The sequence below is a fragment of the Passer montanus genome, unplaced genomic scaffold (assembly GCF_014805655.1).
Source record: "Passer montanus isolate IOZ18808 unplaced genomic scaffold, ASM1480565v1 scaffold94, whole genome shotgun sequence".
Taxonomy (NCBI): domain Eukaryota; kingdom Metazoa; phylum Chordata; class Aves; order Passeriformes; family Passeridae; genus Passer; species Passer montanus.
Genome location: NW_024374812.1, coordinates 203,731 through 219,154, shown reverse-complemented (window position 1 = coordinate 219,154; position 15,424 = coordinate 203,731). Strand labels below are relative to the sequence as shown.

Sequence of the window (15,424 nt, the reverse complement as noted above, 5' to 3'; positions counted from 1 at the left end):
AGGATAATTAGGTCTCCATGCAGCTCCTTCAGCCCCATTTGCTTTGTGTGAGCAAAATGTAATCTCCTTTGTGCCCTGAGCACCAGGATGGTCTTTGGGATCAAAGTGCTCTGTCCAGAAGGAGATGACATAAAGGATTAAATACAAGCATGGACTTTTCTTGTGGAAGAGCCAAAACATGGTTTGCAGTTCAGAAATATGGCACAAAGCTTTTACCAAGGAGATGTGACAATTTAACATATATCACAAGTTTCAAACCCAGAAACAGTTTTTGAGGAAACTTTGACACAGCTTGGAGGGCTCCTGGGGAACTGCTGGGAGCTGGGATCTCCCACTTTGCTTCATAGCTGAGTATGACTTGAGATGTGGTCCAAGTCTGCCTCTGTGGATGAGGTAAAAATTGTAATGGGAGCAGCTGTTTTGAGGTTTATTTAAACAACAAGTGGTGTGAACATCTGGAAGAATTTTTTTTCAAGGAAAGGGTTGTTCAGCACTGGAATGCAATGCCCTGGGAGGTGGTGGAATCACCAACCCTGGAGGTGTCCAAGGAAGGTCTGGATGTGGCACTCAGTGCTCTGATCTGGGTGACAAGCTGGGGATCAGTCACAGGTTGAACTCAATGATCTTGGAGGTTTTTTTGCTAAACTAAGTGATTCAGTGACATTCTGTAAGAAGAAATTAGATTTTCTTATTCTGAATCCAGACAAAAAATGTTAAAAAAAGTATTATGAACTGTCACTGAAGTTCAGATTCAGTTGAAATATTTGGGTTTAACAATTTTAGAAAGGAGTCCTTTGAGCATTAAGCAATGACAGATATTAAATCTGTTTCTCTCAAAGCCCTGACTTTTGGAGAATATTCATTAATCCTGAACTAACCAAATAGTTGTAATGAACTCCTGAAAAGGTCTGTGGAGAGTATAACAGACTGCACTGTAGCATCCAAGAGCATTCCTTAAGCATCAGAAAGCCAATCAATGGGAATTTATCAAGAAAGGGTTTTTTTCTATTTGCTTTTGTAAGTTCTAATTTGTTCAAAAGGCACCTTGTTTGCTGGGGAAGTGTCATTGTCAATGAATGTCTTGTCTCCTAAGCAATCCTAAAAAATGGGGTTTGAAATTGTAAAAATATGAAAGTATTCTATTTCCCATAATAAAATATTAAGCACATTTTGCTGAAGATTACTATTTCATATGGGGTATTTCTGAAGAGTTTATAACTCTTTAATGTTTCAGGTGTTTTTGAAATATTAAAAGCTATCAGTTCATCTGCTCTGAACTTCAGAGAGAGAGTTTACAATTCTTCTCTATTTTTCTTCTCTGGATTTAGAACGATAAAAAAAAGTTACCCACATGCTCACAAATTTTGCAATATTCTTAATCCCTTTCCTTCCCAAAATCCAGGGGCAATTTTCTTGCTTGGCATCCAAACAGAGCCAAACACAATCCCTGCCTTGAAGACCTACATCTAAGACAAGTAATAGGCAGAGAAGCCTAAAAGAATGATAGCTAGATTTTACTTTTATTGTTCAAAAATTCTATCTAGTGCTACTTCAGGTATTCTATGACTACAACAAAAGCCATATGTCTTTCCTGATGTTCCGAGGGCTTCTTAAGCACCACTAAATATCTGTGTTTTGACAAATAAATAGCATCCAAGAGGACTAAATGCTGCAAAGATCTTGCATTTGGAACAACCTGGAGTAGAACCAATTCATTACAGGAAAGCTTTGGTTTTCTTTTGTGGTCTTGAAAAGAGCATGGCAGAGATTTCCTATGTGGAAAACCACTTGAACTCTGTTTTGGGATGAATGTTGGAAATTACGCACAGAATGTCAGGACTGTTTTCCTTGACATTTTGCTGCTGTCAAAGAGCTTGCCTGGCTCATGTAGGTCACCAGAAGGTGTTTCCTGCATAGCCCAGAGACATCAGCAACAGAACAGTCTGGCACTTCTTAAACAACCCCAAAATGTGGAAATTGGGCATTTCTGCTGTGCTCCAGTGCCTTCATCCCAAAGTTATCATGCCTGTAGGAACAGGAGGCCTTGTATCCTAACAATGGCTGAAATAATTTTTAACTCAAGCCAGGCAAACAAAGGTATTAATTTATAAAAACTAAGTTTTAGAATATGGCTACAAAGGATTGCGAAGAGATCAGAGGAAGAAAAATCCAAGCAAACCCTACTTCATCTGAATCAAACCCCAGAATCAAACTTAGAATTGTTTTCCCTCTCTCAGGTGGAAAGAGGGGGAAATCTCACCTCCCCACTCCACACCTCTTGTTCATCAGATGGAGATATCACTTTTAAAGGTGATGTTCTTTTCCTGTTCCTTCCTTGAGGCTCTCCAAGGTCCTCCTATTTCCCTCTTTTCGGAGGTTTTAATATCTTTATTCATTTAGGAGGAAGTCTTGGCCTTTCCCTTCCCATTCCTCTGACCATGAAACACAAATAGCCCTTGGTATTTTTGGTGCCATTATCTTCTACCAAACAGCGGCAAAAAATACCAACTAAAGATTTCAACATACTTTTGGCACATCCTAAAAGGATATTCTGCCTGTTCTGGGATACAAGTCCTCTCCCTGCTTAACTGGTTAGTTAGTTCAAGCCCAGAATGAAGCTGCTTTAGGCTTTATACTCCCTGTAAAGATCAAACCTGCAATCCCATTGCTGGGATGAATGCTCTCAGCTCATTACAGCTTCTCTTTTGAGATCAGACACTACGGCAGCCAAATCTCTGTGTGGTGGTAATGGCTCAGGGACTGACTACCCCCAGCCCTGGCTTTGAGGGATATTCTGGCTTAATCCAGGATCCTGGGATGCTCAGCACAAGGGCTTTGTTCTGGGTCACTGTTTAATAACAACTAGTGGACTTGTGATGAGGCTCAAACCTACAAGAGGCTCCAAGGGCAGCTGGGGAGTGATTGAAGAACTGCCCAAAGAGTCCCAGTGCCAAAACTCACATCCCTGGTCATCCACCCCTCACAAAATGGACTGTGGAGCAATGACATGTGCTTAGCAGGGAAGACAAAGAATTAAAAAAAAAAAAAAGTTAATAACAGGGAGAGGAGAAAGAGACCTGTTAAGGTCATTGAGTCCAACCTTTGCCTGTGAAGAATTGCTCCCTGTGAGACATTAATTTCACAGAGACAGGTTTCAGAAGTCCCAAGAGGTGGCTTTCAAGCATCTATTCCACTGCCTGATAGATCTCACTGTCAGAACATTCCTGCCATGTAATTAATATGCTTTATTTCCCCCTCTTAGCTTCATTTCTGGATTTGAAAGGTAGACTGGACCATTTGGATCTTCACAATAAACACCAGAGGCCCTGGTTTCCACTGAGGTCCCAACTGCCACAACACCACAACAGACCTTCTTCATATCTTCTGCATCTGCTCATACAAATCCCCAGATTTCCCTGGCTCTAGTGCCTATTGTCCTGGCTTAGTGCATCTCCTTGTTAGAACCTAAACTCATTCTTCTCTCTCCTCTTGCCCCATTCAAAGAGCTGCACCGAACCACATCCTTTTAAACCAGTCTCATTTCTAGCCTCTACTCTAAATCCTCCTCCCTAAACATCCACTCTTACCAGTGGAGTCTGGTTAATGGCAAATCCAGAACCCTCCAACAAAGATCCCAAGAACTGTTACATCAAAACCCTAAAGTCAGACCTGTTAGTCCAAGCATGTTGATGCAACCAGGAAAATCAGGCTCAGCTTTTATCCTGATGCATCCCCTTATCGGTCGACTTCCTTTTAGAAGTACCTTCTTTACCTTCACCTTAATGTAAAACACAAAATCTCAGGGACTGATTTACTGGAAAAATTATATATGGTATTTACCCTAATATCACCTTAGAGGAATAATCAGTCTCAGCTGTCTCAAACTCAAGCTTCCTTCCAGTTTTCTCATCTTTCACAGGAGCACAACTCAGTCCCACAAACATTAACCATGTGTTCTGTAAATTTAACCTGAGTTGAGCAGAATCTACAATTGCATTTTTGTTCATGCAGTGGCATGAGCAACAGAGCAAGAATCAGAGAAGGGGAGAGCTTTCAGGATTATAGAATAATTTTGGTTGGAAAAGCCCTCTAAGATTGATCCAAACCATTCTCCCAGCACTGCCAAACCCACGACTAAATCATGTCCCTAGGTGCCACATCTACATGGCTCTTGAACCCTTCCAGGCATGGTGATCAAGACAGTTATATCTTTACTTTTAAAGACTCATGGGTTAATTTGGGCATTTTTCTTTTGGATTTGTTTTTCCTTGAAGGCAGTGAGATTTTGTTAATTTTATTTAATTTTGTTAATTTTTTTTAAAGCTTTAAGGCTGAAAATCAAATTTTAGCTTTGTTCTGAATTGATTTTTCTGCATCTTGCAAAAGACAATGTTTTTTTAATAAAAGAGTCTGGTCTTGCATTCCCATTCCTTGTGCTTTGGGTTGAGGATATCTCAGTAACATGCCCAGCTCTTGACCAAAGCCTTGCTGCAACCCCACTCAGCACCAGTTCCTAAGGAAAGCCCCATGAGGAAGGCTTATGGATGGATCCTGCTGAGCCTGGCAATTCCTCATCTCTTAGAAAACTTCCTGCTTAAAGGGAAAGAAGGAAAGGAGTCACATTTCCTACCTGCAGAGCCTTGCCCTGTGGACTGGATCACATGAGAGAGCCACATGGACCAGTTGGGGATTCCCACGTGAACATCTCTAATCTCAAGCAAGCCAGACACAACATGACCCAGCACTGAGAGCCAGGGCAGCCACTGCCACCTGACATCCCACAGTGCCAGAGGAGAGAGGGTTCTGCTTCACAGCCCTCAGTAACAGAAGAAATGCAGCTTAAACTCTTCACATCAAACACTTCAGTGAGCAGAGGCTGATGTGGTCTGACAAATATCTAACTTGACACAACACTGAGGGGCTCTGGAGCACCACAGACCTCCCCTTCCCATTCCTTCTCAGTCCTGGAGTCTCCTTGCCACCTCTCCCATGTGGACGAGGCAGTGCAAGAAAGGTCTGAGCACTGGATATGCCAGCACCAAGTGGCAAAACTCCCCAGGCAAACAGCACGGTGTAAACCATGAGGTGAGACTGGAGTTACTGCATTTAAACCACCCTAAACGTGATGAGGGGCAAGGTTAAAAGCTTAAATATGGAAAAAAAAAAAAAAAGGCCCTTAAATATTAAGCATTAGGTGGAAGAGTATCTGGAAAGCATCTTGCTCTCTATACACATTTACCCATGCCAGATGTAGATGTGCACAAGCTGACTACAAGTGTCTCAGGGAGCAGAAAGAGCCTGACAAACACAGATCTGAGCAGCCTGCAAAAGGATTTTTACTTTTTTAAGAAAAGAAAAAATATATATATTTGTTTGTAAATATTTAATTAACAAATATTTTGCACCTCGACTGGTGTAACTGGCACGGCTGCAAAACCCGGGGCAGGAGAGAGAGGGGAGGGTGAGGCAAGGCTTCCTTTGCATTTCCTCTCCAGACACACAACCAGCCATCAGCATTCACTTGCTGACATCTAGGGACAGAAACAGGCATCGTGGTCCTCCCTGTAAGATTGTTTTCCTCAGGATTCCTCTGCCACCAACTACTCAGGGAGCTCTGAACAAAGTTTGAATCAATGTGACTAAATTTTAGTATGGTATTCTCCCTGCAATAACCACGGTGCCCCTTTTTGTGCTTTTTTTTTCCAGCACTCCAGCATCATCTCTTTTTCTATTTAAAATAACAAACAGTTTTATAGACTGTGCTTGGACCGTGTTTAAAACAAAGAAAACTGAGTCTTTTATGCCCTCTTGACATCTCTTTTTGAGTGTTTGTAGTTGAGTTTTAAAGCCCTTTTTCTTTCTCCCTTCCATCTTTCTTTAGTATTCCTCATGGCACTGGGATTGGAATTGGATGATGTTTTAAGATTCCTTCAGCCAAATCTTTCTGGGATTCTATGAAAGGAACTGTTCAAAATGACAGGAGTAAATTTAGAATTTGGGAATAAGTGAGGCTGAAGGGAACAGCTGGAGGCCTCTAGTCCCAACCCTTGTTCAAAAGAATGTTAAATTTCACATTGGGCTGGCTTCTTGACAAATAATTTATTCAACTTCTATTTTGGAGGATATATATTCCACACACCTTTGAACAAATCCCTGTGAATTTACCCTGATGGACACTCTAACTTGCCACCTTTCTTTCACATCCACAAAGAAAAAGAGGTCATGGATCTCTGATCACCAGGATACTGGATGTCTGGACAGCCTCAGAACACCAAATATTTCTGCAGACCTCCAGATGTTCTCCAACTTCAGAGCTGTGAAGGGGCTGACATGTTAAGCTTCTGAGTCTTGGAATTCCTGAATCACAGCATTTTAGGTTGGGAAAGATCTCCAAGACTGCAGAGTCCAAGCTTTGACTGCTCCTCATCTTGTAACCCAGACCAGACCACTGAGTGCCATATCCAGTCATTCCTTGGACAACTCCAGGGATGGGGACTCCACCAAGGAGTCAAGCACCAAGGTGAATATTTCATGTTTAGAATTTGGGAATGGTACATGGCTCAGAGTTGAGACGTAGAAGTCTTAAATTCTGCCTTTTGCAGATCTGAGAAGCCTAATTCTGAGCCTTCAGTAGGAAAAAGAGGGAATGTATCTTGTCCCAGTAAATGCTCATTTTGAAAAGTTTGAAAATTTAGGCAGGGTTATTTCTCTCAAAGAGAGATGTGGAGATCATCATGTCTCTCTCCAGTTAAGGAGGATGCTCTGGTCGTGATGGAAGATCCCATCCTCTTCTCAGGGTAGTCAAATCCTCATCTCCAGCTTCCCAAAGTTATGAACTCACCATGGTCTGTCATTTGTTCACCCTTCCAGTCATTAACCTTTTCCTTCTACACATTTATCCCACTGAGGCCATCCCACCATGCAACCAAAACACAAAATGTGTGTGGCCACAGAATCAAAGAACTGTTAAAGTTGTAAAAGACCTCAAAAACCTCTAAGACAGTCATGTCCAACCATCATCTCACCAACACTATGTTCACCACTAAACCATGTCCTCAAGTGCCACATTCATGTTTTTTTAACACTTTCAGGAATGATGACTCCGCCACTTCCTTGGGCACCATCTTACAAAGCTTGAAAACACTTTATGTTAAAAAAATTTCTAATATCTAAACTGAAGCTTCCCTGGTGCAAGTTGAGACCGTTTCCTCAGAAGAAAAGGCATTTAAGGGAGCTTAATTCATTAAGATGATCATGATGGCTAAGAGGTACTTGGGTACCCAACCCCGCAGTCCATTTGCATGTTTTACATGAGGAGCTTTCACAAGGAATAACTGCTGTGAGGAAACGTTGATGTTGTGCAAGTGTGGCCACAGGCACATGATAGATCTAATCAAACATCCATGGCCATGGACACAAAAACTCACCCTGACACCATCTGTCCTCAGACTGATTTCAAAACACAGAAATCACAGATTCATGGAATCATTGTGGTTGGAAAATACCTCCAAGATCACCAAGTCCAAACTTTGTCAGTGCTGTGTTAATTCCTCTCCTCTCTCCAGGGCTGCTCCTTGTTCCCGTGGGATGAAATACACTAGGACTCCCCATTTTGGGTCAAGATTTTAGGGGATATTTTTATCATTACGACAATTTCTGAGTTTTAACTGACCTCGTAGGCGTGGGGCAAGGCAGCTCAGCTCAGTCACTGTCATGTTGCCCAAGAGTTCACAGCTTGTGCCACACACTGTGACCAAAGTCTTTCCTGGGGAAAACCCAGTTCCATGCAGGTAAACTTGTCCTCCATTCAAGCCACCTTAGAAAAGAACAGAAAATGGGATTTAAGACAGAGCCTGACAGCTGGCTCTCAACAAAAGGTTTTTTTTTTTAATTCATAATTTTTGCTTTCATGACAAAAAACCTACATCACTGCAGTGCCTCACACAAAACCCCGTGGAGGAACTGCAGCAACTCTCCATGACTTACCCCAGTTGTGACGTGCTGCTGTCACTGTCAGATGAGAAGTGAATGTCAGGTTGGAGGAAGCCCATCCCCTGGGAATATCCAGGCCCAGCACAGGGTACTCGCCCACAGGGAGCAGAGGAGCTGTGCACTGCAATGTGGAGTGACTGATGGTGATGTTGCTGCAAGGAAAATCTCCAATAAACACCTGGATAACGTCCATCTCTGTGACCTGTGATACTGTCAAAGTTAAAAGGACACCAGTGGAAACAAGTGAAAGGAAAGCTGGGGTAAACTCCTCACTGTAACTTATTGTTCCAAGGTAATAGGAGTGTCCATCTACTTTCAGACTCAGAGCCCTTGTGCCTTTCCCTGGAGGCACCGTGCACTGGATGAACACACAGGTGATGTTGAGAATGTGGCAGGGGTGATGCTCTATGAGGACTGAAGTCATCCTTTTTCCCTTCAGAGCCAACCCAGCTAAGCTGAGCAGGCCTCCCCCATTGGTGCTGAAATCCCGTGGGTAAAACTGGTACACCCAAGGCAGGATGGTGAGAAGGTTGGATGTCCCTCTGAAACAAGCACGGCCACTTTTCCTGCTGGATATGGAAACGCTGTGCTCCCCTGGGGCCAGGCAGGCTGTCTGGCACTTGATGATGGTCTCGTTCCAAAAAGTCACCTTGCAGGCAGAGCTGTTATCCACATGTACCACGGGGCTGTCACCCTGCCATGCCAACCTCTGCCCTTTGATTGTCATGTGGGTGGATGTCCCATTGGTCTTCCAGGTCACCAGATGTACCAGGGGGGTCCAGTGCTCCTGCAGGTGGAGTGTGCAGCCCCCAAGGCACACACTGCAGACCCCATTGACAACCACGGCGACATTGAGAGCCCGAGATGCCTCAGCCAGCCACTGAGGGTGCAAAGGGTGGGCCCCTGGAAGGACAACACAGCTGATGGAGTCATTATCAGACTTCTGGATCTCGCAGGAATAATTACTCTCCAGGCTGACCCGTACCAAATTCCTCCTGGATTTCAAAGCAATACCAGATATAGTGAGCGACATCCCACCACAGATTGATCCTTTTGATGGGAATATGGAGGTTATCTGTGGAGTTACTGTGAGGGCCTGCTGCCTTGCTGTCACTTGAGCATATCCCAGCTGCCTCTGGATGACCTGGATGGGGAAAGTCCCAGGTTCCAGGCTGTTCAGTGGCAAAGAGCACTGATAAGACATTTCAGACTGGTTGTCCCATTGAAACTCAAGCTGACACTCAGTGTGTCCAAGCTTAGCCACAGATCCAGTGATGTTTATTCCCCGAATGCTCAAGAGCAGGCTGCCATCTGTGATTTCTGTTTCAACAGCAGTAACCAGGGGAGTCAAAGCTCTTTGGTAGTTAAAGGTGGTGGTCTTGTTTGCAGAGAGAGCTTGTTGAAATGACCCACTGCTGATGGCTACATTTACTCTGACAGAGATGTCACCCGAATCTTCATTAGACAAATTAACAGCTGGTGGGGTCAGGCACCAAACTGTCTCTTCTTCCAGGTGAGTAACTGTACAGGTTTGATTGTCCATTGACACAGAAATCAAGGCAGGATTTTGGCTAAAGCCCACCCCGGAGATTGTAAGCAGTGTTCCACCTAGGAGCAAAACAAAACAAGGAAGAAGGGTATTATATGCATAACTATCTCTGAACTATTATCTTTAAAGTCCCTTCCAACACAAACCTTTTATGATAAAGCAGATAAGCATGACAGGGTGGAGGAAAGAAATAAAATCCTCTTTTTTTTGGACAAGATAGCTAGAGAAAATAGCAGCCATATATCAGGGTAATCCTACATGTACAAGAGGCTGAGGTAACAAGTAGCAAGGGATCTTTGTGGCAGTAAATGACCATAGAAAGCCACCACAGAAACAGAGAAAGCTGCTGTGAAAGACCCCTGAGAGTAAACAGAGGCTGAACTCTTCATGGAACGGGACTGTCCCTACAGGTGGGTGGGGATGTAGTTTGTTCCTGATGCCCACAGGGAAGGAAAATGAGATTGTGAATATTTTCAAACTCAGGAAGTGTCAGATTTCATAGAATCACAGAATGCTTTGGGTTATAAGGGGCCTTTAAGACCACCTCCTTCCAACCCCCTGCCATGGGCAGGGATACCTCCCACTATCCCAGGTTACTCCAAACCCCATCCAGCCTGGCCCTGAATAGTTCCAGGGATGAGGCACCCACAGTTTCTCTGGGCCCCCTGTGGCAGGGCTGCACCACCCTCACCCAAAGGCTCTGTCCATGTTCCTTTTGTTTGCAACACTGGAACTCTCAGTGCCTGCCTTGCTTCAACCTCTTTATCCATTAAGCTTATTCTCTTCCTTTTCCCATGATCTACCTGAAAAAATAAGTTTGTTGTGATGAGGTTTCTTTTTAAGTGAGCCCAAATCCTTAACCCAGATGTACACACAAGTGTTAGAGACAACAAAAGATTACAGGTAAGGGGGAAGGGACTGGTGCTTTTTGCAGCAAAGAGGTTTTGATTTAGCTTAAGCCATTCATAAAACCACAACCAAAGAGTTAATCAGTTCTTATTTAATTTTCAATTTGCCCTGAAATATAAAAAGAAGGGTAAAACTTCTATTATTTTTTGTAGTATGGTTTAATCTCCAAAACTGATAGGATTTGCTCTCCAAGCTCTATCCACTCTCTCATCTTTCAAGGCTTGAGCACTTCACAAACTATTGAACTAATCACGTACCACAAAGCCTCTGAATTTTTGTGTCTTTAAATGTGTTGTGAGCCTGGGAGAGCAATCTGCGGAGGACCTGAGGTTGTAGCACAAGAATTTCTCTGTCTTCTATAAAAGCATTTCTAAGGGCTCATGTAAAATTCACTACAGGGATTCAACTCTCCTCCACCATCAGCCAAATGACAAAGTAAATCAACCACCCTAAATCTGCTTTTTAAGATTTAAAGAAAAACTTTTCTTTTTAATTCAGCAGTGTTCTGCTCAGAAACACACTTAAATTATTTCCAATGTCTAAAAGCTTAGAACAGGATTAATAAATATTTCCCTTTTGATTAAAATTAACATTGAAAAAGGGCTTTTTTATTCTGTCTTTTCAACACAACAAAAATGAACATCCCTTTTGGGATCACTTCAAATTATTGTTTGCTTCAAACCACAATTGTACCCTGCTTTCCACCTAACTTTCACATGGAAAACCTTGAAAGATGGGGGCAAAATGACTGAAAGAAACAGCACAGATGAGCCAGGTGTGGGCGTGCTTTGTTTTCCCAAAGGGAACATGCAAGGATACATGAGCAAACACTTGAGAAAATCAAATTCAAAGCACAGGGAGCCCTGAGCCAGCCAACCAGACGGAGGGATGCTCACTGCAATCCCACATTTCCAGACCTCTGCTGTCTGCCAGTTGATGCCTGCATAATAAAGGGTCACAGATTCAAAACCTCCTCATTTAAAGGGACGTGAAATGGGATGCGCTTTCCATTCCTGCAGGAAAACTGTGCCCTTGATCCCTTTAACCTCCATAAGTGGCTGCAGATGTACCAATGCTGCTTACCCAGAATGGAGCCACAACATGGCTGGATGCTGAAGATCTCAGAGAGGTACTGGATTAATGGCTCAACCCTGCAAAACACAATCAACACAGAAAGGGTTCAGGGAAGTTCGGAATATTCTTTTATTTTTTCTTCCTGTTTCAGTGCTTTTCTTTCTTACAACTCCCAGAAAGCCAAGCACACACTTGGCACATCCCCTTTGTTTGATGTCACAGTGACAAGACCACCCAACACCCCAAATTTTTCCATGTGGTTTAGAATCACAGAATGTTTTGGGCTGGAAGGGACCTTAAAGGTCATTTCATTCCAACCCTCCCCATCCCTGGGCAGGGACACATTTAAGCTATATCTGTCACAAACACTCTCTTATCAATTGGCAACATGTGGGCCAAATTTAGTCCAACTGAATTGCCCATCAAAGGAAGCAAGAGTAAGGATTTTTTGGCAAGCAGATCTCACTGTAGCTATGCCCAATACAAGTGTACTGAAAAGGCATCACAGCTGCCCTCTGTCCTCACACCCTCCCATCAGAATGGAGTAAACTGAACAAGAGGAAACCCAGACATGAGCTCCTGAAGTTATGGCTCAATTTCTGTCCCAATCTACATCTATTTTTCTTCATCGTCCTGCTTTCAAAAACATCCTTTTCCCTAAAAAGACATGTTAGAGAAGGGATCTTCCCAATCCTGCAATCCAGCCCACCAGAGCTCAGAGTCCTCTCCTGGGATGACCCATCTCTTTCCAATCTATCCCTGGAGATAGTGATGGTGCTGCTAACAAACTCCAGTACCAGGTGGGATGAATCCCTGTGTGCCATCCCACCAACCATAATTTTTCTCCTTCTGAGCTTCATTAACATTACAAGCAGCTTAAGTTGGTTTGTGAGCAATAAAAACACCTCATTTCTCCCCAGTATTGTCATTTCAGGACCACTCCTGCAGCTGCCATGGCTGAGGAACAAAACTGTGTTGCTTTTGAATACATTCCTATATCCCAATTTCAGGTCAGCTTTTCCCCACATTTTAGTTCATTTATATTACATTTATCTAGGCATGAACTTGAAGTGTCACCTTAGGAGATGGAAATATCATCATTTAAAAATTCTCCAAACAAAGCATTTTTGCATTGTTCAAACTAGCTTTTGTTTTTTCTGATGAAAAGTGTTTCTTTTCTTCTGCTGTTTTCCTACAGCAGGATTTATCTGCATTTGACCTGAATCTGTGAATGCTTTTGATTGCCTGAATATGCATTTTTCATCAAATCAACTGTTTTTTCCTAAAATGTTTCTCTCCTGCCTCCTACTGATCCAAGGGAAGTTAATTGACTAGCATTAGCAGTTTGCTGACTCGGGCTCCACAGATAAATAAATTCCTTGATAATTATTCATAATTTCATACCACACTGCAGAATTCACCTTTAGGTACAGAATTTGTGAAAAACTCAAAACTTCCTTTTCAGATTAACCCTAAAACACCAAATAAGATGGAGAATGAAGCTTCTGAGCAAAATACACACCTGTTTGAAGTGACAGCAATGCCATTGATGAGGACAGAAATGTTGTACCACCCTGCAGGCAGGGCTGGAAGTGTCACAGTAACCCCATGCTCTGTCTGTGCCTGGATCTGTGGCCATGAGTCCCCAATCTGGACCTTGACATCTGAGCCCTGGTAGCTGGAAAACTGGGATATTCCAATGTGAAGCTCCTCACCTCCTGCAGAGAAAGGAAGGGAACTTTTTCAGTGTTTCTGGGAATGGTTATTTTAGCACACGTGACCATTGCCTGAGGAAGAGCAGAGTCCCATCATGGCAGAATAGTCCAGCCCTGCCCATCAGCCCAAACCCAAAATGTTGAAGACAGCAGTGGCTCTGTATCCTCCTCAATCCCTCCTGCATAAGGTCACCAGCTATCAGGGTTGTCTTGAGACATCATCACAGTGAATTTGGTTATGACCACCAACAGCCACTCTCAGCAACACTCAGGATAGGATTCGTGTCCCTCACACCATAAATGTCTGTCCTATAAATATCTGAACCTGCTAAAATCAAAATCCTTCTTTTTTTTAAAGCTTTGGACCTGAGAGGTTCTGGGATTTATGTTTTTTTTTAATCCCTGATAAATGATCTAGAGCCTAGAGTTTTCAGAATTATGGAGCCATGGAATAGTAATAGGATCCTTCCATAATAAAAAAAAATCCTAGAGTTTTCAGAATTATGGAGCCATGGAATAGTAATAGGAGCCTTCCATAGTAAAAAAAAAAAAAATTTCCTTGTGTACCTAAAGTCAAATGTGCTTGTCATGGTTTAACCCCACATGGCATCTCAGCCCCACACATCTGCTCACACCCTCCCCTGCAGTGGGATGGAGGAGAGAATTAGAAGCATAAAAGGGAGAAAATTTGTGGGTGGAGATAAAAACAGTTTGATGGGTAGAGCAAAAGTTATGTGTGCAAAGCAAAATGAGGACTTCATTCTCTGCTTCCCATGGGCAGGCAGGTGTTCAGCCATTCCAGCAGGGCTCCATCATATGGAATGGTGACTTGGGAAGACAAAACATCATTCTGTCTCCCTCTTCCTCCCTTAGCTTCGTAAACTGGACATGAGCAACATGGTCTGGATAATCCCTTGGGTCTGTTGGGATCAGCTGTCCTGGCTGTGTCCCCTCCCAAATCTGTGTCCACCCCCAGCCCATTCACTGGTGGGGTGAGGAACAGAAAAGTCCCTGACATTGTGTACATTGCTCAGCAAGAACAAAACATCCCTGTGTTATCCACACCATTTTCAGCATGAACCCAAAACACAGCCTCATGAAAAAATACTTAACTCAATTCCAGCTAAAACCAGGTCTTCTCCAAAGCACCTTATTTTCAGTAATCATTACTCTCTCTCCTATTTAAGCTGCTTGTGTCAAACTGTGTTCAAATGATAGAGGATACTTAGTGCACAGTGCACTAACAGGAAAGGACAAAGCCAAGAGACAAGGGATTTTCATAACTTAAATTTCCTTCTGAAATAGCTTAAAAAAATAAGGTGGTATCAGTCCAAATAAAAGCATTTTCACTCATAGCTCTATCTGTGAAGAGAAAGGAGACTTTATGCCATGATTCATCCTATTGCAAGACACACAAAAGAGCTGTGGCAAAGCCCACCACAAAACCATCTGTTAATCTTCAATGACCACGTAAAACATCTAAACACTGAGCACAGGGATGTGTTTAGGAGGTGAATCTTATCTTCCTGCCTCCCCTGAAAGGATGAAGGAGGGAGGAAGAAGCAGAAGAGCCTGTATAAAGATTCTTTCAACTACCTGCTCCTCTAAGCAGGTCTTGGAGCTGATACTTTTCAATTCTGCATTCACAAAGACTCAAATAAAGTTTGAAAGCCTGAGAAGTTGAATATGTTAATAACATGAACTCTTTGGACTCTTGGTCAATTGTCAGCTTAATCCCAGATGCCTGGAAGGCATCAGTGTAATTTATTTATTCTTTTTATTATATAGAAAGAAAATTATATTAAAAGACGAAGCCGTGGAGGTTCTGAATAGGAGATTGAACTCAGCCCCACCACAGCTCAAGAGACACTGTAACATTAAGGAATTCTTTGCACCTGAGCTGCCCGCGGCTACAGAAACCTCCCCTTGGTGCTGTGGTATCTGAATAATATTCAGATGATAAAGGACGTTTTCTCTTATTTATGCATTCTGGAGTAATAGAAAATGACAAGGGCATTTGGGGAAAAATGAACAGAAATGCTGGGAGTGCACAAGGAATTTTGGCACTGGCAGTAACCTAACCCTGTACATCCCCAAAAAGTCCAACCAAATTTGGGAGCTTTAAGGTGTTCACTGGAGAGGTTGCAAAAAAAGAGAAAAAAGTCAGATTATTGTATTCCTGGAG

The 15,424-nt window shown here is 42.8% G+C and overlaps 1 protein-coding gene across 1 annotated transcript in view; it reads right to left on the bottom strand.

Moving 5' to 3' along the window:
• The window catches only part of PKHD1 (PKHD1 ciliary IPT domain containing fibrocystin/polyductin), a 239,336-nt gene that overhangs the window by 190,274 nt on the left and 33,638 nt on the right, over window positions 1-15,424 (bottom strand). The window contains exons 29-32 of the mRNA XM_039696008.1: window positions 13,047-13,242; window positions 11,534-11,601; window positions 7,987-9,600; window positions 7,673-7,816 (exon numbers count right to left, since the gene is read on the bottom strand). Coding sequence (XP_039551942.1) covers window positions 7,673-7,816; window positions 7,987-9,600; window positions 11,534-11,601; window positions 13,047-13,242 — 2,022 coding nt within the window. The remainder of the gene's footprint in view (window positions 1-7,672; window positions 7,817-7,986; window positions 9,601-11,533; window positions 11,602-13,046; window positions 13,243-15,424) is intronic.